The following is a 23,338-nucleotide window of genomic DNA, read 5'->3' as shown; positions in this document are numbered from 1 at the left end:
AAAGACAACTCAACAATGAAAACTGAGAAAGTTTATAGAATTACTTCTATATAATTTGGTGAGGTGAAACTTGTAGAGCAAACATGCAAATCTGTCAGTAATAATCTATGTTTAATTTTGCGATGTTTATTTTTCATTGCTTCATACATATAAAAATTTTCTTTGTATCAAGGGAGAAAAAATCAGTACTGGACATCAATCAGATGTTTGACGTAAGAAAAAAAAAATGACAGAAAATGTGCATCGCATTCTGAAATAGTGGAATACCAAAAGGTATACATATATTTGTAAGAAATATCAAAAAATGGATTTTGCGCAATTTGAAAAATCTGTTGATATAGACATCCATTGGCAGGAAGACATTCAGATGATGTGAAACACACACCAAAAGATGATTTAAGAGATTAAAAATATTAGTTTAGAAATTTAAAAAAAAAAAGAAAAGCTAATCAATAGCCTCACCAACTTTCTGTCCAGCACATTTACTTACTAGCTTGGTAATCATATAAGGCAATGGCAGTAAGCCCTTCGGATTCGACACCAGATGGTGCTGATACCACAGGCTCTGGCTCTCTAACTGGCTCTGGCTCTCTAACTGGCTCTGGCTCCCTAACTGGCTCTGGCTCAGGTTCTGGTTCGGGTTCTCGATAATACTGGACAGGCTCAGGCTCAGGTTGTGGTTCTGGCGATGGTTCTCTGACTGGTTCAGGCTCTGGTTCAGCTGCCCTCCGTTGCTCCTCTTCTTGTCTCTCCCTCTCTAGACGTTCCTTAAAAAAAAAAAGTTCAGAAATACATGAATATAATAGTAAGCAAGTGATAGATCCTTATAATATATGATAAATAATAGAAGACAAGGAAAATAAATGAGGGAGGAGGAGGTGGAAAATAATAGGTAGTAGTCTTGAAATATGATTTGATAAATTACATTACATCTTTGGAATGCTTATTTTGTCCCGAACTTTTTGTCATACTTGTGATATTGCATTGCTCTGAAATATATTCCAATAAATCACAACCAATAAACTGAAGTAAAATAAATAAAAAAATTCTGCAATTATGATAAAGAGGGAGAAAAAAATCAAAGATTAGTCAAGAAATTCTAACATGAATTTATTGTATTTTGTATGACTTCCATCTACTTTCTGTTGGTTAAAGGAGCATTGAATTTGTCAAAAATTGTCCAAACTGTTTGTCATCCATCCATGTTATGATGATTAAAGTGATACTAATGAAAAAAGGAAGAATGTGCGTGGCTTTGTGACCTTATGGTATGATAACTATCTTTCTGACCGGTAGGTCCCCTAGTTGAGTACCTCTCTGGGCCATACAAAATTGAATCCTTGGAGAAGGCTCTTTACTTACATTCTCTCAACGCACCCAGGTGTAAAATGTGTATCTGTCTAGTAGCATTGTATCTGTTGTGCTTTACAGGCGTAATACTTTGTACTCGTGTTAAGTATCGCTGTTTGCTCAGGACCCCATTGTAAAGCACTTTGAGCACATTCAATGAATATTGTTCTATATAAAAGCCCAAGTTATTATTTTTCTTTTTCTCTTAAATATCCATTAAAATCAACAGATGACTGATTTCTTAAATTTTCACACATTCTTTTCATAAAATCTGCACAAGTTGTTGCAATTTGTGAATTTATAAATATATCATCTCTATGAATCCTTATAAATCAATGAGCACCTTAAAAAATGTGACATCTTTTATATTAAAAAGGGAAATTAAACCCTTTTGACCTATTCCAACAAAACTGCAAGAATAGAAATACAAATGCTATCAAAGCTCGATTTCTATATTGAAAATTGAATGGTTCTTTTGGATATAACTGTATAAATACCAGTATCTATTATAACCAACCTTTCTCATCCTTTCCTGTTCCTCTTGTTCTTTTTTTTCTCTTGCCTCCCTCCTCTTTCTCTCGTCCTGGGCTTTCTTCTGTGCCTCCTCATCATTTCCTTTGGCCATCTGTTCAAACCTTGCCTTCAAATTCTTAGCACCGTCAGTCCCTATTGACAATGGTAAGCATATTAATCCAAAACATTTGTATAAAATTAATACAGCCAATCAGTCCCAATCTCCACTCCAACTTCGAGGCAAACATATAAATATTCACAATTCAAAATTGAGAATATCAGTTATTTTTGCGTTATTGATAAACACTTAACATTTAAAAAATTTATTTAATTATTTATTAATTTATCTTTAAAAAAAAATTCTCCTATGCTTTTATCCGGTTTTCCCTTTTAAAACATTTTTATCTTGAAGATTATGGATTGTGTAATGTACAATATATTGTTAATTATGTTTTAAGGGCATGAAAGGAACACTTGGGCCATTTTAAAGCCATATCACTGATATGATGCAATATAGGATATGATATGCAATAGCTCAAATGCATCACTTTCAGGAAAAAAATAATACAAAGCAAAAACGATTCCACACTAAAAAGGTAGAACGGTTCAAAAGAAACAATCCTTTCTGTATCCATTGATAAAGATATACGATGTAGCATGCTTATGTATGTTTTGAGCTTTATATCATTTATTAAAATTTTTTTTTAATGGACTTCTGAAAAGGAGGCCTACAAATTGGTGATGACACTAAGATCTTTTGAGTTTACCTAATGTGAACCATACAATTCAATACGGCTTGATGACATTTGTTTGTTTATTAGCTCAATAGGGAACCCTAAAAAAAAAAAAATTCCCTTTATTCATCCCCAAGGGGAAATTTGTATTTAGAGTCTATTCCAAGGGAAGACTGTGCAGTGCAGCGCCGCAAAGTGAGCTAGGGTGGGGTGACTTGCTCAAGGTCACACAACAAGGCGGGTAGTCAAACAAAGACTGCACTGCTGAGCCACAATAGTGTGATGTAAAAAAATAAACAGGCTCCAATCTCATTAGAAGTGTAAAACCACTCTTCCGAAGGCACACATACCTTGTGTAATTGATCTTCTGGTTTCAGAGTGATGGCATCTTATTTTCTAGTCTAAGTCTAAATATATGCTGGTCATCAATAAAGATCACCCACCTCCCTCTTTTACATCCCGTAATCCTAAGAATCTGCCTATACATCATGCTACTAAAATAGTTATGCCGTCTTATGATTCAATATGTAACCTATTCATTATTAGTCCTCCGAAGGACTGGTTACATACACACTTCCAAGGAGTTAGGAACTAGAAGACTAGGTGTGAGGTAATGACTTCTCTGCCCTATTACACTTTCGAGTATTTGGAAAGTTTTTGACATCTTGCTCATTAGAACTGATTGGGCTGATAATTGTTTAATTTTATACCAAGTCTTCTACTTACTTCAAATTGAAGACTTAAAATGAGACGTAATAATTGATTTGCATCACTCACCTCCTTCTGCCCTTGTACGTTGATAACCAGACTTGACCCCCTCCATGTCTTCGAAAGTACCAGCATTCTGAGAAAAAAAAAAAAAAAGATCTTGAATAAATATTTATCCAAGTCATGTTAAAAAAATATAATAAATCACTAATTAAGAAAACAAGAGATGAGATTTGTTCTGCTGATATTTTAGTTGTGGCTTTTAAAAATCTAAAATTACGTTGTTCCATAGAGCTCACATATTTATCTATTTATTTATTGTCTATGGGTAAAAACCAATTTAAAAAAATATCTTAGTTTGAAAATCAGAAGTCAGTGCAAAGTAAATGTGTATCCCATCTCCGACGGGGGTGGATTCTTGCTGTGTGAAACCAATCCTTAAGACAAAATGAAAATCTAATGCAGTGCTGATTAAATCTTTTTGATTGGAAAATTATGAAGACTTGATTTTTTACCAGCACAAAATAACCTACTTGGCTCAAGCAAAATTCTAGGCTAAAGTCTGACTTAAAAAAATATGCTCAGACGATACAAAATATTTTACCCATTTGTGTTACTCAGGCTAAAGACAAGAAAGTCTTTCACTAGGCTGGTAAAGTACTAAATTTAGTCTAACGCAGCCAAGAGTAAACTAGTCTTTCTATAAACCCACTGAAAAGAGACAGCTCTTGTAATCTTTAAACATTTTGAACATTCTAATGATATAAATCTCATGTAACAAGTTGTATGATCTAATAGAAATCTGGTACATCTTGGAACAGAAAATTTTAAATTCCATATTCACAGTCCTTGATCACTTTTTATTTATGAAACATCGATATCATCTGATTCCGTCGGTCAATGAAACTAGAGCTTTTCTTGTACTTTCTATAGAACTAAATCCCGACAACCTATGAGACCAAAATATCTAAAGCTCATGTCAGGAGCGAAAAAGAAACACCCAAAGATAATACAATATTAAAAGCGACACTGTGTGAAAGAAAAAAGGAAAATGGCAATTTATACAGCATAACCACTTGCAAAAAATTATATGGCTACACAAAATATGTTTAAGAGGAATTCCTTCTTAAGTCATTGCATTCTATTTTTGAATATTTTCTTCCTAACTTGCTTAACTGAAAAAAAGTTGTAAATCAAAAACGATTGAATGTCATATCATTTTTTACCCTTGCGATGAACAATTTTTAAAATCGAACTCACGGCATCTTTCCTATCTTCCTGTACTCCGAATTTTCCACCAAATCCTTTTTTCATATCTGTCTGTGAGGGGTGTAGCTCTGTCTGGGTGTTGGCACCAAAGCCAAGGGCTGATTTGTCTTGACGATCTGACTGAACACCAAACTTGCCACCAAAACCTTTGCTGTAGTCTGTGAGATGAGAATTATTGATGGTTATATATTGAACGTGAGATGGTAAATTTTGAAGGGTAAGGTTGATCCTTTGACATCTTGTTTTTTTTCTTCTCAAACATGAAATTTAAACCCTTATAGCTCACTTTGAGGTGCTACTAAGCAGTGAGGCCTAATATTTTCAATTTTATGGTGAATTTTTGCCCTAAATTATAGACTCTAAAAACCAATTTCTCAGCGGGATGTATCATTCAAAATTATCAAACATTTTTCATTTTATGAAAACTATAAAAAAAATTAAAAAATCAATGTACAGATTTTTAAAATTTAAATGAAACGAAAAAAATATTAAAATATACGAAAAAATTTTAATCAACATCATACAAACAAATGCCATTTTCATATCAATTTCAAGGCTGGAGAAATATTTTTCACAATAGATACTAAATTTTAAATAAGCCATTAAATCTAGCCTGCAAAATATTGCAGGCATGATCTATCATTTGTGTAAAATCTGCAATTAATACATCAAATGTGGCTTGTGGATTACATAAAAGAAGATTATTTCATCGTTTAAAAACTGAACAGACAAATTTCGGTTTTAAAAAAATATACACAAAAAAATATAATAGGAAAAAAAAAGAATTTTCTCGTTTCTGAAATGAAGGGTGTTGTAAATTATTCCATTATTAAACAAACATTAAGAAACAACTATGAATCATGATGATTTTTCATCAATTTCAAAACATATCAAATAATCAGATTTATCAGGAAAAAAAAATCAGAAAGAAAGAAACCAACGAACCATAACAAACAAAAAATAATCAAACAATAAATTCTATACATGAAAACTAAAAAATAACAGTTCAATTGCCTTAAAGAATAATCGTAACCCCGACATCACTTTCTCGTCTGTAATAAAGTTAATAAACTGAATTGATATTTCAATGGAATGTTTGTGGACAGACTTGTCTTATTTAAGGTTTGCTCAGTAAGCAAAGTTTGCCTTGCTTTTTTCAAAATCATTTGTTTCTTCAAGGAAAAATTACCTGTCTGTGACTCATGTTTCTGTAACTGCTCTTGATGATCATAGCCCAAGGCAGATTTATCTTGTCTGTCTGTTTGAACACCAAACTTGCCTCCAAAACCCTTACTGAAATCTATAAGGAAAACCAACAGAAAATAAATAAAGGATATCCCTTTATTGCTGTCAGCTCACTCCTCTCTTCATTTAATAAAATTGGTCCAACCATGAAAATCTCACCAAAGTCAATTTCAAGCAATTTTCTTCTTTAAAAAAATAATAAAGGGATAAATTAGAGATCAGGCAATGGTGTTAGATAAACATTTGAAAAAGCTGTGCATGCTGCAATTGAGGCAGGCTGATATTTTCTTGTATTTTTCTTTTTGCTTTGTCTGGAAGTGTGTAATACACACTTTTTCATGTTAAAAAAATGTATAATTCCAGCCCAACCACAGTTCTGAAATCGTAAATGAATATATCAAAAATGAATAGAAACACCTTCAAAACAAATCTGGTTATTCAGCCAACAATATAAAAAATATAAAACGGTAACATAAAATCAAAAAAATATTTAAAGACAAGAGACCAGAGATAAAAGCAAGTTACTGGTTACGTTCCCAACCTACAGTGATTGATGAATGACGAGGAACAAAACGGAGGTTCTGTCCTAAGATTCTGGCGTAATCGTTAACATGCTAAAAAAAATAGTCCATATAAACTAAGGAAGTAAGTTAAATGTTTAAAAATGGATTTCTAAATACACATTGTCCCATATTATTTGTTTTTCTTTAGCAGCTGATATATACATATTCACTTTTGTTCAAAATTTTAGAGCTAAGTATTTAGTTGAAACCAGGAACCAATAGGCAAGAAAATATTTTATTCCATATCCAGCGAACAAGTACTCAAATTCTGTCAATAAAATAAGAACACAAAAAATCAAAATAAACAAATGTCCTATTAAAATAGTCAAAAAACCTTTTTGGGACTCGTGTTGTTGAAGTTTCTCCACATGCTCGTAACCAACTGCTGATTTGTCTTGTCTGTCTTTTTGAACACCAAATTTTCCACCGAAACCTTGGCTGAAATCTGATTGGAAAGTACATGCACAAAGGTCAAAGGGAAGAGGGGAAAACAAGAGGAACACACAAGGGTTAGGATAGTGGGGGATATGAAAGAGGTGTGGGGATGTTAGATATATCTATCTTTTTGGGATAGCTAATCAATTTTGAAACAAATCTGAAATATATTGCTATGTCTATGTCATACTGCCATGCAAAATTAAATGTGACGATTAAAAGTGGAATCCGAGCCATATGAAAAGTGTTTATTGTGGTGAGAAATTGTTATAGCCTAAATGCAAAAAGACAAATATTTTTTCTTACACAAATAAAATAACGACAAGATATTCTTTGATTTGCACAGGCAAAACCCCTTCAAAATCTGCATTTGAATTTTTAAAAATCCAATTCAATATTGCTTTGTTTCATACCTATTTTATCAAATGCTGAAAAAAAAAATTGGTAACTTTATTTAATTTCTTTTTTGTTTTCTTAAATTACAGTTTGGATAAAGGGAAAAACTGAACTAACAGTTTTCTTTACATTTTGTCAAACTGAAGCCTTATTTATTGTTTTAATTTCCTTTGCAATAAGTTACATTGACAATGTGCAACATGCCCTTATTTCATAAGTATCACTTACAATTTGTGTCCAGTATGAAACAAACACATGAAACTGATCATATTTCTTTGCATGAAGAGTGAGAGACATTGGTAGTCTTTTCTTCCCAAGGTCATTAGGCTATTCAATTCTAAACTGTGATCTGGAGCCTTTCAATAACAGTCATTTACTTTTCAAAAATTGTTATACCGTCTTTCATAATTGAAAAAAAATAAAGAAATATATATCATATACGCATTATACATAATGTATTATTTATTGATATAATAGATGCACTTTCATTTACTATACATTGCTTTTTAAATTATGTAAATATGACAAATCAAAGCCATTTTCATTGCATTTCTGACAGGTCAGAAATCTTGGTGAATTCGAATGATACTTATGAGATTAGTTGATTTGATTCAATTTTCAAAACTTTTATCATATTGGGAAAAAAAAAGAAGAAGACATAGTTAGTAAGACAACTAAACCTAAATAATTATTCATTAATGCACTAGAGACTGGAAAATGATTTACTTTGGGGTCACTGCAAAACGGGTAACACATTAATCATGTACAGCATGGGTTAAAATCATATCAGGTCTTATCTCCCAACAAACCCGCCAACCTCATGATTGTGTAAAAAATTTTTAAAAACGTTATGATAATGAATACTGAACATAAATCAAAACAAAAGCAAATTTAGCAAATTCAGAGTTACAGATAAAGGTTGGCAGGTCTGTTTTTCTTTCCATTTCTTTTTTTTTTTAAATATTCTAATTCTCTATAAAAGTAAAAGCAGGGAAAATCAGCCAATCTTTATGGAATTCATAAAAAAAAAGTCCCCAAACAAAATCACGTTTAACTCACCTTTCTGAGATGAATGTTTCTCTGTCTTTCCTTCATATTCAAAACCCACAGCTGACTCATCTTGTCTGTCTTTCTGTACTCCAAATTTTCCACCAAAACCTTTGGAGTAATCTATCATAAAAAGATATGACATTTTCAAAGACCAATTTCAAATAAAACATTATTATAAATTTATACAAAAAGAAATCGAAGGACACAAAGAACATATTTGAAATGCTTTCTTCCAAACCATAACAAAAATAATTTCTGATTTTCTTACGAAAGCTTCATTTTTCCAATCAAATGCAACTACATATCCCTACATATACCAGAAGATTCAGTTAAACATTTTTTTATCACTTTGTATGTAGAAATATATAATTATTTTATATCATTTTTGCAGTGGCATTTTCGATATTATTTGCATCAAAAAGTTATTTTTATTAGTTTAAACACTGTAATTTCATCTTATTTATTCACTTCTTACCTCTATTATTTAACAGCTAATAGAAAAATCTTATTAAACTCCCTCTACCCACTAATTAAAATTTCAGGAAGACTAAATTTCAATTATCCATTTCCAGATTGTCAACCATCTGATTATATTCATATTTTTAATATTTGCATTATGCTTCTTTTCCCAAGGTTATCTTGAAGAGGATAAAAAAAAAAGGTTAAAAAATATACTTCAAATAATATAGACAAAGAAGAAAGAAACAAAGAGATAAGAAAAAAAAGAAAGAAAGACTTCAAAACCTACCTTTCTGTGACTCGTGTTTCTGTAATTGCTCTTGATGATCATAACCAAGCGCTGATTTGTCTTGTCTGTCTGTCTGAACACCGAACTTCCCACCAAATCCTTTACTGAAATCTTGATGATTTCAAAGGAAAAGATATTAAAAATTCATCATCAGATCAAATCATGATGTTACAATATTAGCATCCAATATCATAATATGATATTATTATGTAAGGTGGACCAGACACTAAAACTCTATGGCTCATTGTAGAGCACTTGCTTCATAAGGAATGGGATTGAGATCGATTCTGGGTAAAGTTGAGATGTTTCTTTTCTGACCACCCAGCAGTTATTGGGTAGCTGCATCTGTGCCGCTATGTGGTCTAGTGATATGACACTCGCTTTCGGATCGGAAGGTCCTGGGTTCGAGCCTCTCGCTCAGCGCATAATTGAGTCCTTGGAAAAGGCTCTTTACTCACATTCTCTCACTGTACTCAGGTGTAAAATGAGTACCTGGCTGTTAACAGCTTTGTCTTTGTCCGAAAAATTGTAATATCGCCTAACAGGCATCATGTCCCATCCTACATGTTAAATGTTGCAGTTGACCAGGGACCCCTTGTAAAGCGCTATGGGCACATTTAGTGGATATTGCGCTATATAAAGCTCAAGTTTTAAGATTTTTTTTTGTTAGATCTGGTAGATAGTACTTTGTGATAGATTAGTGTCCTTTCCAAAGAGTAGCGGGCAATTGCTATCACCTGTTTCATGCTATAGAAACTGGGATAAACTCCGGCTCCATGGGCCTAATGGCTCTGATGGACTTTTTATATGACGCATTATTTGAACACAAAAAAAAAATTAACAAATTTAAAAAGCATTTCTGATCATTTTGATTTTGAATTCAATTGTCATTGTGCAATAGACCAAATAAGAGACACCAGATCTATGCGCGACGGTTCCCTTTTGTCTTTGTCTTTTCATGCTCTAAGTGCATTGATGAATCTGGCAGCAGTGATTTTTCTTGATTTCATTTTGAGCTAGGTGAGGAAGAAAATGATTGCATATTGGAGATCTTTGATGAATGCTGCAACAAGTGTCTGATGGTTGTTGTAAAGGAAAGAGCAAGGAAGAAAGGAAAGAAAAACAGAATCAACTAACTGTGGAAAAAAAAATCAGCACCACACAAAAAGAAAAATGCTAGTTTGATTTATCAAAATAAAAATTTCAAAAAAACCAGAATAATCCAAGAAAACATAGGAAAACATCAAAAAAGGAAAATAAAGAAGAAAAGCAAATTTATTTCAACTTTCTCACCCTTTTGAGAGGCATGTTTGTCTACTTTTCCTTCATAATCAAATCCAACAGCCGACTGTAAAAAAATAAATAGAATTCAAATTAAAGCATCCCCTATGATGTCAAGGAGAGATATTGGGAAAAAGTGGATCTATCAAACTCAATTTACATATAAATTGAGACTTGCCATAAAAGTCACCAATTACTTCTTCAAATAGCAATGTAAAAATATGGGTTTCATGCATGAAATATAGGTGAAAAATATCAGTTTTTTTCAAAGTTGACAATGAATATTAGATGGAACGTTATCTTCTCTACAACATAATAAGTATTTCATTTGGATTTGATCTATTGCTATATTTTTTAGGTCCTTTGTTATTTTTGCTCAGATTTTTTTGGTATTTTTTCTTTCATGTAGATGGACATTTGCTTCACCATAAAAGATGGAATTGTCATTTGTAGTTTATCTTCACAAGGGATAATCAATACCTCTGTGATCCAATTATATGAACAGATCAAGCGGGGCAAAAATTTTTTTCTTTTTTTTTCTTCTCTTTACTTAACCATGAACCCCATTAATAATGACAAAACAATCTTATTTTTCCACAACTCAAAACAATCTTGGTGATAGGGTTTTTGATCACTGAGACAAGGCTGTATATCTTACCTTGTCTACTCGGTCTGTCTGTACACCAAACTTTCCACCAAATCCCTTTTTAGTATCTGTCTGACTGGCGTGTTTGGCCAGCTCTGCCTGATATTCATGGCCTACAGCAGACTGTTGTTGGACAGAAAATTCAAAATTAAGTAATATCAGAACAAGTTCCTTCCTAAAGAAGCACATTATTTTATGCTCTGATGTAACAATAAATAATTTTTTTTTTAAATTACGTCCTTCCACCACGGTATCATTAGATGCCATCACCTAGGAATATAGATAATCCATCAAACAGGATGTCTGATGTCAACAGGTATCACCCATGTTGTTCAAGTGAACATATTGGGGGGTAAATAATCTTGCCCAAGGAAAAAAATGAAGTGCCTGAAGCTGGACTTGAAGTTGGGACCTTCCGGATCCCAATAAATAAGTTGGGAGTTAAAAAGTTTAAAAAATAGCTTGTTTACACCTTCTGCAGATTCAACTGGAAAATATTGGCTGTTTCTGCATGAAAGGAATTTTTTAAAAATAAGATAAAAAATGAGAAAAAACATTTCAAGCATAATGTCTTCTCTAGATTATTTATAGCCTGTGTAAATGTAGTAAACCAGCCAATATATATATATATATATGTGTGTGTGTGTGTGTATATATATAGCAAACATATGAATCAGCTATTAGAATATTCAACTTACAGACCATTTCAGAACAACTGTCTTTATATATTATTTGCGTCTTTCAAACCTTATGTATCTGTATTTTCAAAAACAATCATTTAATGGGGTAAAAAAAAAATATGATCATATCTGTGGGAAGAATTTGGGAATATGTTCTAGAAAACCAGACAGAGAATGATGTATATATTCTTTGGATCTTTGAACTGTACAAGCTATTCATCAGTTACAGAAATGAATTCTTATGTCCTAAATTCTATTTCAGCAATTAAGTTCTAAATATCTTTCTGACAATAAATTAAAAAAAAAAAAAAAGAAAAAAAAAAAGATATTTCCCAGCATTTGCTCTTTGCAGTTGATGAATGTTCTTTTTTTTAGATAATAGGAATATACATGAAATATCTGAAAAATATGGAAATAGAAAACCAACCTTGTCCATACGGTCCTTCTGTACACCAAATTTTCCTCCATACCCCTCAGAAGCTTTTGGACCTGCCTCATACTGCTTTGCTTTATAGTCCTTGTCATCAAGAGATACTTGCTCCCTCAAAGCTTTCAGGCTGAGATATAGAAAAAAAATAAAAAAGGACAGTTTGAAAATAAGGGAATAATAAAGAGAGTGGACCATATGTGATGATTCCATATAAATATTAGATGACATTTTGGAGCATGTCATTCAATGATATATATATTTTGATCTTTGATCCCATAGACGAAAACAATTGCATAAAAAAATAATTAAAAACAACCCCCCCCCAACAACCAAACAATAAAACAAGCACCTTCAAATTCATTAAAGTTGAGTGGAATTATATAAGCATATTAAAAAAGAAAATAACATTCGAAAGACAAAATTAGCAGACGAATCCTATTTTGTAGTTGATTAAAGATAAACTTTACAAATAAAAAAAAATAAAAAGAAACCAACTCGATAAACTGTTAACCTCAATGTCACTCTCATGTTAACCTAAATGTCTCTCAATGTGTTCATCATCAATTTTATTCCATACAAGTTATCATTGTAATAAAAACAACAAATTATTGACATCGTCATGATTTCTGCATGTGAAAAACAAACATACTTTCATGCCATTTTTATACAAATATAAAGCAAACAATCTCTATACATCCATTGTTTGTTCTCTCTCCATCTCCTTTTATCTCTCTAATTCCTCAATTTTTTTAATTAAAAAAAAGAAAGACATAAAGCTATTTTATCCATCACCATTATCATCTACATGTCAGACATTCAACTCACTTAAGTGATCCTTGGTGACCAGATCCTTCAATTGTCTTGGCACCCCATCGTTGCTCTTCTTCAGATACATCATTCTTTTTAAAAAAATAATAAAAAACAAAAATGAAGTGATTTTACATAATTTGTGTTTTGGTCTGGTGTAGTGCTTTATTCCTGGGCTTGTAAAACAACCTACATTTGGTTTACAGGTGATTACGCACTTTCATGAAATTCCCTTAGGAAAGGTATATTGTTCTCATTCCATCCAAAATGGACATTAATTTCATAGGCTCATCATAATCTTCTCTGTCCAAAAATTGAATAGGCACTGAATAGGCAGCATGTCTCCTTCCTTAATCCTCATCAAGCCATATGGCGCATAAGGCAATCTACCCAGGACTTCCATTTCTGTCTGTCGGCTGATCGACACTGATGTTTTTTTGAAGCTCAATATTGGATCTCAAACTTTAAAAAACAAAAACAAAAACAAAAAAAAACCCAAATAAACATCACAAAAAAACAAACTCCAACACACAAAAAACACAAATATTGTGCTTTTATATAGTGTGCAATATTCACTAAACATGCTCAAACCGCTTTACAAAGGGTTCCTGACCAAAGCAACACGTAACAAGAAGAACAAGACATGATGCCTGTAAGGCGATTTTACATTTTTTTTCTGACAGACAACGCTGTTAATGGCCAGGTAATCATTTTACACCTGAGTACGGTGAGAGAATGTGAGTAAAGAGCCTTTTTCAAGGCCTCAACTATGTGCCGAGCCAGGTTTGAACCCAGGTCCTTCCGATCCGAAAATAAGTGTCATACCACAAGACCACATAGCCGCATAAAAAGCCCGAGAAAATACTGGCCTCCTTTCCCATCCATCATTCCAAACTTTCCTTTTAAAAATAGTTCTTCTCGTCCTGACTATTGTCTGAAAAATGAAATGAAATTCACTTCTTTTGGAATTGGAGAATTATATGAATATTCTTTAAAACCTGATACTAGATATCATATTGAATTGGTGATATTCATAGAAAGAACTGAAGCTCAATTTCTATGCTTTTATTACTAAAACATACCACAAAGTCAGGATCTGTTTCCCAGTCATCATCATCGGCAGATGGAACAGTGGCTTGGACACGTTGACCAGCTTGTGCCTTCCACATGGTGAAATATTATGCTCTGTAAAAAATGACCAATAACAATAGATCTTGCTTTATTGTGTGTAATGATTATGTCTAACCCTTTAAAAACATTTAGATGTAAAAAAAAATAATGCGCATTGCTAGTAGCATTGAAACGGGTGTCTTGACCAACACGAGTGTTTTTTTTTCAACTTATAATATTATTATATGCTCTAAAAAATTATCGAGCACTCTTAAAAACTACAAGACTATAAGTACCTACCAACTCTTATTATGAATATAACAACATAGCTGTGGATTCAATGAACAGTGCCCGTTTTAATGAAGGTGATTATACTATAAGTTGATCAACTCAAAATTTATGAATGATTCAAATGTTGAACAAAATTTGAACTCAATTTCTATTGTCTTAATAGACAATACATTTTTCGTCTTCTTAAGAGAACTCCACAGAGCTTTGTATTTCGGCATGGAGTGATATCTCATATATTTCACTCACTTATCGTAGAATTCTTTCCCAATGTCAAGAATAAAAAATGGCTCAAATAAATTTTAAGAAATTGATTGTATTCAAAATGATGAGAGGAACCACTAACTGGTATAGATTCATTGCAAGTACTCCCACCTCATTGTCATACTCGATAACCGGAAGTTTGACATACAACCCACATGATAAAAATGATGGAGTCTGTTTTCGATGGGATTTGACAGAATAAATTTGACTTTTCGATAAAATCATCACGATGTCTAAACAATCTCATAATATACGCAAAGCCTCTTCGTGTCAATTGTAAACAGCATGCAAAATTTGGTGACGATTAGTCCCATGACTATATAAAACTGAGACAGACTGTTAAAAAATTTTGAATCTAAAAAATAATGTCAAGAAAGAGAAAGAAAATTGACTATTATTAGAGATTTACAGAGCTGTCACCTCTCAATACCGTAGTACAGAGTAATGATGAAGTGGATGTGGGAATGATATTTCATTTAATGGACATCCAGAATTTAACCCTTTAGCGGTGCGACAGTATTTCTCGCAGTCAATGACTCTTTCATCAAAAAAGGAACATAAGCACATTATGATTCTGGTATGTGAAGTAGACTGAAGATAGTGAAAGATGTGGAAAACCACAATTAAGTGGTGGATAGATAATGAGTATTTTTATTGTGGTAATATAACACAACAATGGTCTCAAATTAATTCAGTGAAAGCGAATAGAAACAAATTGAGGCCATATATAGGTGATTATAATTATTATCACGGAACATTGCCCAATTCAAAGTTTCCGCAGAACTACTGCTGTGTTACTGTGGACATCATAATGCATTTATTATTCTAATTTTCACATGTCAATACTAAATGTAATGGATGTGGAATGTGTTCATTCTATCATTTTCACATAACTTGAAGACTGATGTTGTGATCTAGGTGTTGTTTTAAAGAAGAACAAAAGCAGGTGTCAGACTCGGTTGTGGATAGTATTGATGATCTCGTCAGATTACCAATAACAATAAAATTACTGATTCCCTTTGATCTTTATAACAATACTTGAAGTTGTAATGGGTGACATGACGATTGAAACACTCATATATATAACTCTGGTTTTGAGTTGACTAATAATAGTGTTGAGAAGAATACAAGTACAAAAAGTTCTGTGAGTCTCGATAATGGTTTGTAATTATTGTGAATTGTTAATGCATTTTAGTGTGGATTTGTACATAGATGTTCAAACGTAATTGATACAACTCTAAACACGGTAATGTAGTTGTAATACATCCGTTTATCTGTTGTTTATTTGAAATTGGATTCGACAGTCATTAACACTATCTCTAGTAGTCTCATCCTAAATTGGTTTCTAAGCTTTTATGATACTCCTATTACTGGCATCGACATATGAATCATGCTCCATTCCAAGATCTCTTTAAATAAAGAATATTAATCTTGTAAAACTTGTTTCATTTTCATTGTGATTGCAAGTGACAGGTGACAGTAAAGACTTCAGTGAAGGTCGGCGTATTCTGCTGTTGGTCTGTACGCTCGACACTAAATTCGGTAATGTCATTGGATCTGACACTCAATTAACACTGCTAGTCTAGTCTTATCCTAAAGTGTTTTCTTATGCATTTAATTTATAATAATAATAACTCTATTACCGGTGCCCGGTGCCCGTACCGACAACACGGAATCTGAACCATCTTCCATTTCCACCCTTTCAAAAGAAGGACACTAAACTCGGTAATGTCATTGGTTGATGTGTAATTTGATCTGACACTCAATTAACACCGCTCGTCTTATCCTAATGTGTTTTATATGCATTTATAATAAGAACTCTATTACCGGTACCGACAACACTGAATCTGAACCATCTTCCATTTCCACACTTTCACAAACGGACGGGGATTGGTTTGATGGATAAAAGATACTTTAGAACTTTATCCTATCTATAGGAGCCAAAATACTTTATGAACGGATAAAATCAAACATTGTTAAAATGCTCCCAAGATATCATATTCATTGTGCTTACGAGAAAAAAGAATTATTATCAGTATCAGAGTGGACGGCAAACTTCGTTTGTTTGCATACACTTCCTTGTTATCTCGTCTCTCACTCCACTTTCGGACTCGCCTCTTCCTGTTCCGGTCACACTCACTCAAGTCACAAAGGAAAGGGTATTGATTTCGTTGTTTGCTTTCAGTCAAAAATATCTGTATTTATTCAGATGATAACCAAATTGATGACATTTACTTGTATGCCTAATTATATTCAGAAGCGTAAGTCATGTTCAATGATAACGTTTCGTTTCGAGCATCGTCGATTTTTTTATCGACTTAAGTTACCTTCACCTACAACTTGAACTTTGAACTACGAACTGTTCACAGTTCATCCCAAACCCCAATCCCAATGTGTTGTGAGTTGTGAGTTTGAGCAAGACAGTCCAGTGTGAGGTGTCTGTGGTGTGTAGTGTGTTCACGTGTCGTGAGCCTTGTTGTGTTTTCTTTTTTGTGAGCACCTCAAAAAGACGTTATTTTCCCAGTCCACATTTGCTTCAGCATATTAAAAATATCATAGCCAACATTTTTAGCTGTGATATTTTGAAAGGTCATATTTAAAAAAAAAAAAGTTATTCAATTCCCCCTTTCTACGACGTGCACTTCGCCTATATTTGCAGGTCTGATGACTGATGATTTTACTGATAACTCAATTCCTGCCTTCTTAGGGCTATGACTATGACCATGATTGCATGATGATAGTGATAGTGGTCATGAGCTCATCTAAAAAAAAAAAATGACGCAAAGTATTGTCCATTTCCTAACAAGAATGATAAACTAGGCCCTAGGTTCGGATGTCAGACCTTCATATATGTGCAAGTCGCATGTAGTAGGTTTTGTTTTTCGGGGTTAAATTTGACTGGCTAAGTTGTCTTTGACTTTGTGCGCACACCACTTCTTATAACTAACAGCAAAAGATAAGCTTTGCCAAAATTTGCGCGTTTATTTTATTGCTATCCAGTAACTGCTTTACTCGAGCAATAGCAAGACTTAGGATATAATAGAATGAGCAGCAGCTTTAGCAGAGATCAAACGAAGTGGTGAGGAACAAGAGTTCTCTCTCTCTCTCTCTCTCTCTCTCTCTCCCTCCCTCCCCCCCCCCCCCCCCCCACGTCATCTCGTCAATTCGACCCGGACGAGTACGAGGTTTGTTTATCAGATCGGCCTTGTTTTATTGCTATCAAGTAACTGCTTTACTCGAGCAATAGCAAGACTCAGGATATAGAATGAGCAGCAGCTTTTGCAGAGATCAAATGAAGTAGTGAGGAACAAGAGTTCTCTCTCTCTCTCTCTCTCACTCTCTCTCTCTCTTTCGCCCTCTCTCTCTCTCTCTCTCTCTCTCTCTCTCTCTCTCTCTCTCTCCTCCCCCCCCCCCCCCCTACGTCATCTCGTCAATCCGATCTGGACGAGTACGAGATGGTTGTTTATCAGATCGGCCTTGTGGAATGTCAATTGATTATAATTTTGAATTGTAACTAGACGTGTATTTCAACTCAAATAGGTCAACAGTTTAGTCAACAGGACTTCGTTTTAGTTTTATAAATGGGTGGGAGTTTCGATCTGTGCAGGAGACTCAGTCCACCTGAGGGCTATCATGGGAATGGCACCCGAATCCATTCTGAGGACATGCCAGTCCATTTCCACCTTCTCTTCACAGCTTCAGGAAGTTGGATCCTTTTAAGGCATTTGTTTTGGAATGCACTTAGTTTGTTGGAGATGATGCCTGTCAGTTTCATACCTGCTGAATCTTACGAATTTTAGACAAATTGTATAGAAAATTACTTTAATACTTAAACATTGATAATAATAATAAAAATAATAACAACTACTACTACTACAAGTACCACTGCTACTACTACTACAATAATGATGATAATAATAACGATGATGATAATAATATTAATAATAATGATAATAATAATAATAATGATGATGATAATAATAACAATAATAAAGCATTTCTACAGCGCATGACGATGTAATGTTGAAGTGATCGTCAATGTCAAATTGTGGCTGTTAATACACGATTTCAGAAATTACTAATTTCCTTGTTAAATTACTAGAAATTGACATCAAAATTACTAAATTTGAAGTTTTCAATTTGGCAGGTCTGCAGTTTTCATGATTCAGACCCATAGAGTAGAACAGATAAAACATTTATTTTGAAGAGACGTAACTTTGTTTTGGTGGTGATTTCTCATGATTTCCAGATATGTATTTCTGAGCATTCCAAATGCTCTTCTTGCTTTCGTTAGACTATCTTCGGAATCCCCATTTTGATTAATCCTGCTGCCTAGATGAAATGATTCACATCCTCAATGTCTTCTTGATTGTTTTTGTTCAGAATTTTGTTTGAATTTGAAATCGTCCTCATCTTTTGGTCTTTTCAACATTTATATTAGGCCAAGCTTAAGAGCATTGCTGGCAACCATCTGTGTTTTAGACTATACATCTGTGAAATTGTGGGTGAGGAGTATAATGTCGTCGGCAAAGTTGAGATCTTCTAGTGTCTCCGTAAATGTCCAACTGAGCCGGTTTTCTTGTTGTCTACTGATTCCTTCATGACCCAGTTGATTGCAAGACAGAAAAGAAAAGGAGATAAAATGCACCCCTGCTTCACTCCTGTGCCAATATTAAAACCTTCAGTCACTTTGTTCCCACAAATTACCTTGGCATGGAAGTTTTTTTTGAGAATTTGAATGATGTTAACAATTTTTGTAGGAAAATCATAATGCTGTAGGATACTCCAGAGAGCTGGCGTGTGGACTCCATCAAAGGCCTTATCAAATTCCTTGAAGTTTGCAAATAAGGGTGAATTCCATTCCTGCGACTGTTTGAATATATGTCTTAGGGTGAAGATTTGGTTGGAGCATGAGTGGCCCTTTCGGAATCCTACTTGCTGTTTTCTGAGCATTGGTTCTCTTGCTAAGTTCATGCAGTTCAAAACTATTCTGCTAAATATTTTGCTTGTGATTGAGAGCAACATAATATCTCGCCAGTTTCCACAATCTGATACTGATAGATCTCCCTTTTTGGACAGTTTGACAATTAGTCCAACACTCCATTCTGCAGTATTTGGGGAGTGATTTCCTTTCCTATTTTCAACATTTCAGCTGTCACTTGGTCCTCACCTGCTGCTTTGCCTATGTTGAGACTTTTGATTGTACTTTGTATTTTGTCAGTGGTTGGGGGCTCTGTATCGATTTGTAGATCTCTTAGTGCAGGTCTGATGTTTGTACTTAGTGTTGGTGGTGCTCTGTTCAGTATATTTTTGAAATGTTCTTTCCATCATTCCATTTGCTTTAATTTTCAGGGTAGTACACTCCAGCACGGTTTCCTCAAACTTATTCAAATGTTCCGAATTTTCCAAATATTATTTTTAGTTATCATTCCATTCCTTCCTCAAACTAATTTTTACCCCAAACATGGTTCCTTGGAAGTAATTTCACCCAGCCAACGTAAAAAATGAATTAACTAATTGCATCCGGTGATTTAGCTCACTGATGAACTACTGTGTTATTGACAGTTGTGTGTATTGTGTGTATTTATCTGCACTGCATGTGTATGCACTATAATAATACGCAGACACATGCAACCACTCACACACTCCATCCCCGTCTTGCATAAAAGAAACCTCTCTGCTTATTCCTATCACTTCACCATTAGTTCCAATTTCACTGCCACAGGCCATGATGTGCAAATGGTTGGCTACGGAGGTAAATGAATGTTGTGTTACAGCAAACCCCCCCCCCCCCCCCAATTGACACACACAGCTCTATCAGTAGTCATATCATAATAGTTTTTCTTGATTTGTTGGTGCTAAGTTTAAGCGTTACAAAACCCTCTCTTCCTTTCTCTTCACTTACTGTGGTGGTGATGTGGCTTTACCTGTCCCCGTCGTTTTTCGCGGCCGCGATTTTAGCTGTTACCCGCAACCAGTGGCGGTTCTAGACTATTTACAGTGGTTGGGCAAAGATGATCCGGTCATATATATATATATATATATATATATATATATAATATATATATATATATATATATATATATATATATATATATATATATATATATATATATATATTATTTATTTATTTATTTATTTTTTTTAATTATAATTTTTTTTCACCTTTAAAAAAAATATTTCAACCACAAATAATCACATTCACAATGAAATGACAATACCAGTAGATTTTAATTATTCCAAACGTAATCAAAAAATAATCACGAAAGAGAATACAACTAAAAACTAAAGCGACGAGACATAATGTGACAACACCTTGACAATAGAAGTCCATTTCGTTCACTCGAAAAATTAAAGAGATGCTTTAATCCCTCAACGGCGAGATTAATATTTCTGTTACATTACTGGTTTTCAGTAGTATGTAGTAACCTTAAAGTTTTCATCGAGAAGCAACAACAGCGATATGACTCGAGTTTCATTCAGAGCTGAAATTGCATCATTTTTACTGCTGTCTTGGTGGTTAGAATGATTGTGCCGGTGGTGGTAGTGGTTGGAATAGTGGTAGCGGTGGTGGTGGTGGTGGAGGAGGAGGAGGAAGACGAGGCGGTGAGGGAGGATGTAATTATGATAGTGGTTTTGGTGGTGCTGTTGGTTAGAATGATAGTTGTGGAGACGATTGTTGTACTTGTTGTTAATATTGTTGTTGTTGTTGTTGTTGTTAATGATGATGATGATGATGATGATGATGATGATGATGATGATGATGATGATGATGATGATGACAACCACGATGTCGTCGACAATGATGGTTACCACCATACGATATTACAAAGTTTATTTAATCTTAGGCTTTCGCCAATAATTCACACAATACAATTAAGACAAAAGAATGTTATCAATCTCTCCTCATGCATTCGTTATACTATCACAATAACGACCGTGTTATCTTTACTCCTTCCCAATGCTATCTATACAAGAGTGCTATGCTCCTTCCCCAACCAACCCCTAGCTTCCCGCCTCTTCGTCGCGAACTATCTTATGTATGTATTAGCTTCAGGACGGGCAAGTACGGAATCTGCCCACCCTTCCTTTAAACGTCTTTATTTCCTCTATAACTTAGAATTCAACTCTCTCCTTACTCAGAAGAGTATTTCTCGTATACTAATTCAATTGTTGAGAAAACCAAAATGGTGGTTGTATTAATATTTATTTAGTCGTGACTTTTGAATAAAATGTTTTGTTTTATTAGAGGAAATACAATAGAAAATTACATTGTTTTGCAAAATTATTTAGTCTGGCAATAAAAATACAGCGGTAATTACTTTAAGAATAATAAAAAAAAGAACTAACAAATTAATTTGTTAAAAAAACAAAAACAAAAAAAACAACAAAAAACAAATAAGAAAACAATTTAAATAAATGAGTTTTGAGAAGTACTTAAAGAAAACGAGAAAAAAAAAAAAAGAAATAATTTAAATGGATAAACAAATATATAAAAACAACACAAATTAATACTAAATTGATATAATATTAGTAAGTTAATAAATTTAATTCAATACTGGAACCTTCCCAAAGTCATTACATCAATGGTACCAGCACAAGTAAGGCAATAAATAAGAAAAAGTTCGTTTGCCAAAAGCTCTATTCAGTGTTCACTGGTTATTAAGGTGGGCTCATTTGAATTAGCCCGACCTAGTACTAGAGAGGCCAGACAGCAAAAATCGGAGTTAGTTCACCGTCAGGCGACGTGACGATGAGATGACGATGTGGGCGGAGTGGAGTGGTTGGGGAGGGGAGGGGGGGGGGGGGGTTGATAAAAAGAACAGGAGCGTATCCTGGTTTATGCATTACGGGGTGCATGGTCATTCGCAATCTATCAAAAATACACACAAATTGATTTCAGTACGAAGTATCAAGTTTAAGTAGTAACTTTTGAAATTATCTAATTTAGATTAGATTATTTCGGACCTGGTAATACAGCTTATAACTTGAAAAAAACAGGCTGGTATTTGCCCACCCTGCCCATTATTACCAGCCGTCCCTGCCCGCAACTGTCCGCGATTTTTGCGATTTTCCTGAATATTTTTTCCCTTAAATAACTGGATACTGAGCTTTTTTTGACCACACAACCCTTGTAGACTGAATGGGCTTCGAGTTCGATAACTCTATGTGTGTGTATTTGTAGGTATGGTCAAGACTGGAGGACTTGAAAGTTAAATTTCATGCGTGTGGCATGTCATTGCCTGAGGCAGAGCGGTTTTTCCCTGAAGGCATGGACCAGCGTGAAAAACTGGAGATGCAGGACAAGTTCTGCCAGGCCTTTTCTGGTGCCAGTCAAAAGTTGGACAAGTATATGTCCACAGAAGGCCAACCAGGGATTCAATTTATTAAACAGTTGCCTTTTTTTGATCCTAGCAGACTTATTATGTTTGATGACACTGATCTTTCATCTCTGCCTGGAATGAAAGAGGTGCCTGCTACAGAAATCAGGAGATATAAAGAATCTCTTGGTCCAAGGGCCTTAAAGGCCTTTATCGGATTCCGGCACGATCGGATACTAGCACACTTTTTGGTGATGACTGACCGTGCCAGTATAACGCCAGTATACTGTATTATTATCATTATTATTATTACTGCTGCTGAGGTAATAAACAGATGTGGTTTAAATTGAAACTTTGGCCTTTGTTTGTGCGTTTGCGAATCGCAATTTTTTCTTCCCCCCCCCCCCCCGCCCCCTTGTCAGATAATGTTCCGCAAAATTTGGCAACTTTTGGCAATTTTTATGGCAACTTTTGCCCTTTTTTATGGCAACTTTTTGCAA

At 34.0% G+C, this 23,338-nt stretch overlaps 2 protein-coding genes across 12 annotated transcripts in view; one reads left to right on the top strand and one right to left on the bottom strand.

Annotated features, from left to right (window-relative positions):
* The window catches only part of LOC144967754 (src substrate cortactin-like), a 26,348-nt gene extending 9,528 nt beyond the window's left edge, over positions 1 to 16,820 (bottom strand). For 2 of the 3 annotated variants that reach the window (XM_078905346.1, XM_078905345.1), the window contains exons 1-14: positions 16,532 to 16,820; positions 13,938 to 14,040; positions 12,874 to 12,947; positions 12,046 to 12,175; positions 10,951 to 11,061; positions 10,305 to 10,359; positions 9,012 to 9,122; positions 8,273 to 8,383; positions 6,717 to 6,827; positions 5,764 to 5,874; positions 4,566 to 4,732; positions 3,375 to 3,441; positions 1,868 to 2,016; positions 491 to 767 (exon numbers count right to left, since the gene is read on the bottom strand). In XM_078905346.1, the coding sequence (XP_078761472.1) occupies positions 491 to 767; positions 1,868 to 2,016; positions 3,375 to 3,441; positions 4,566 to 4,732; positions 5,764 to 5,874; positions 6,717 to 6,827; positions 8,273 to 8,383; positions 9,012 to 9,122; positions 10,305 to 10,359; positions 10,951 to 11,061; positions 12,046 to 12,175; positions 12,874 to 12,947; positions 13,938 to 14,024 (1,561 nt within the window). In that variant the 5' untranslated portion in view covers positions 14,025 to 14,040; positions 16,532 to 16,820. The remainder of the gene's footprint in view (positions 1 to 490; positions 768 to 1,867; positions 2,017 to 3,374; positions 3,442 to 4,565; positions 4,733 to 5,763; positions 5,875 to 6,716; positions 6,828 to 8,272; positions 8,384 to 9,011; positions 9,123 to 10,304; positions 10,360 to 10,950; positions 11,062 to 12,045; positions 12,176 to 12,873; positions 12,948 to 13,937; positions 14,041 to 16,531) is intronic. The other variant, XM_078905347.1, reaches the window with a different exon arrangement.
* Positions 16,625 to 23,338, top strand: part of LOC144967756 (quinone oxidoreductase PIG3-like) — a 19,046-nt gene continuing 12,332 nt past the window's right edge. Inside the window, exons 1-2 of one of the 9 annotated variants that reach the window (XM_078905349.1) lie at positions 16,913 to 16,958; positions 17,425 to 17,596. In XM_078905349.1, the coding sequence (XP_078761475.1) occupies positions 17,562 to 17,596 (35 nt within the window). In that variant the 5' untranslated portion in view covers positions 16,913 to 16,958; positions 17,425 to 17,561. The other 8 variants (XM_078905351.1, XM_078905352.1, XM_078905353.1 and 5 more) reach the window with 8 other exon arrangements.

The sequence above is a fragment of the Berghia stephanieae genome, chromosome 3 (genome assembly GCF_034508935.2).
Source record: "Berghia stephanieae isolate SIO BIC M18660-M18661 chromosome 3, UCSD_Bste_1.3, whole genome shotgun sequence".
Classification (NCBI taxonomy): Eukaryota; Metazoa; Mollusca; class Gastropoda; order Nudibranchia; family Aeolidiidae; genus Berghia; species Berghia stephanieae.
The sequence above is the reverse complement of the archived record's forward strand: the minus strand, read 5'-3'. Positions and strand labels throughout refer to the sequence as shown.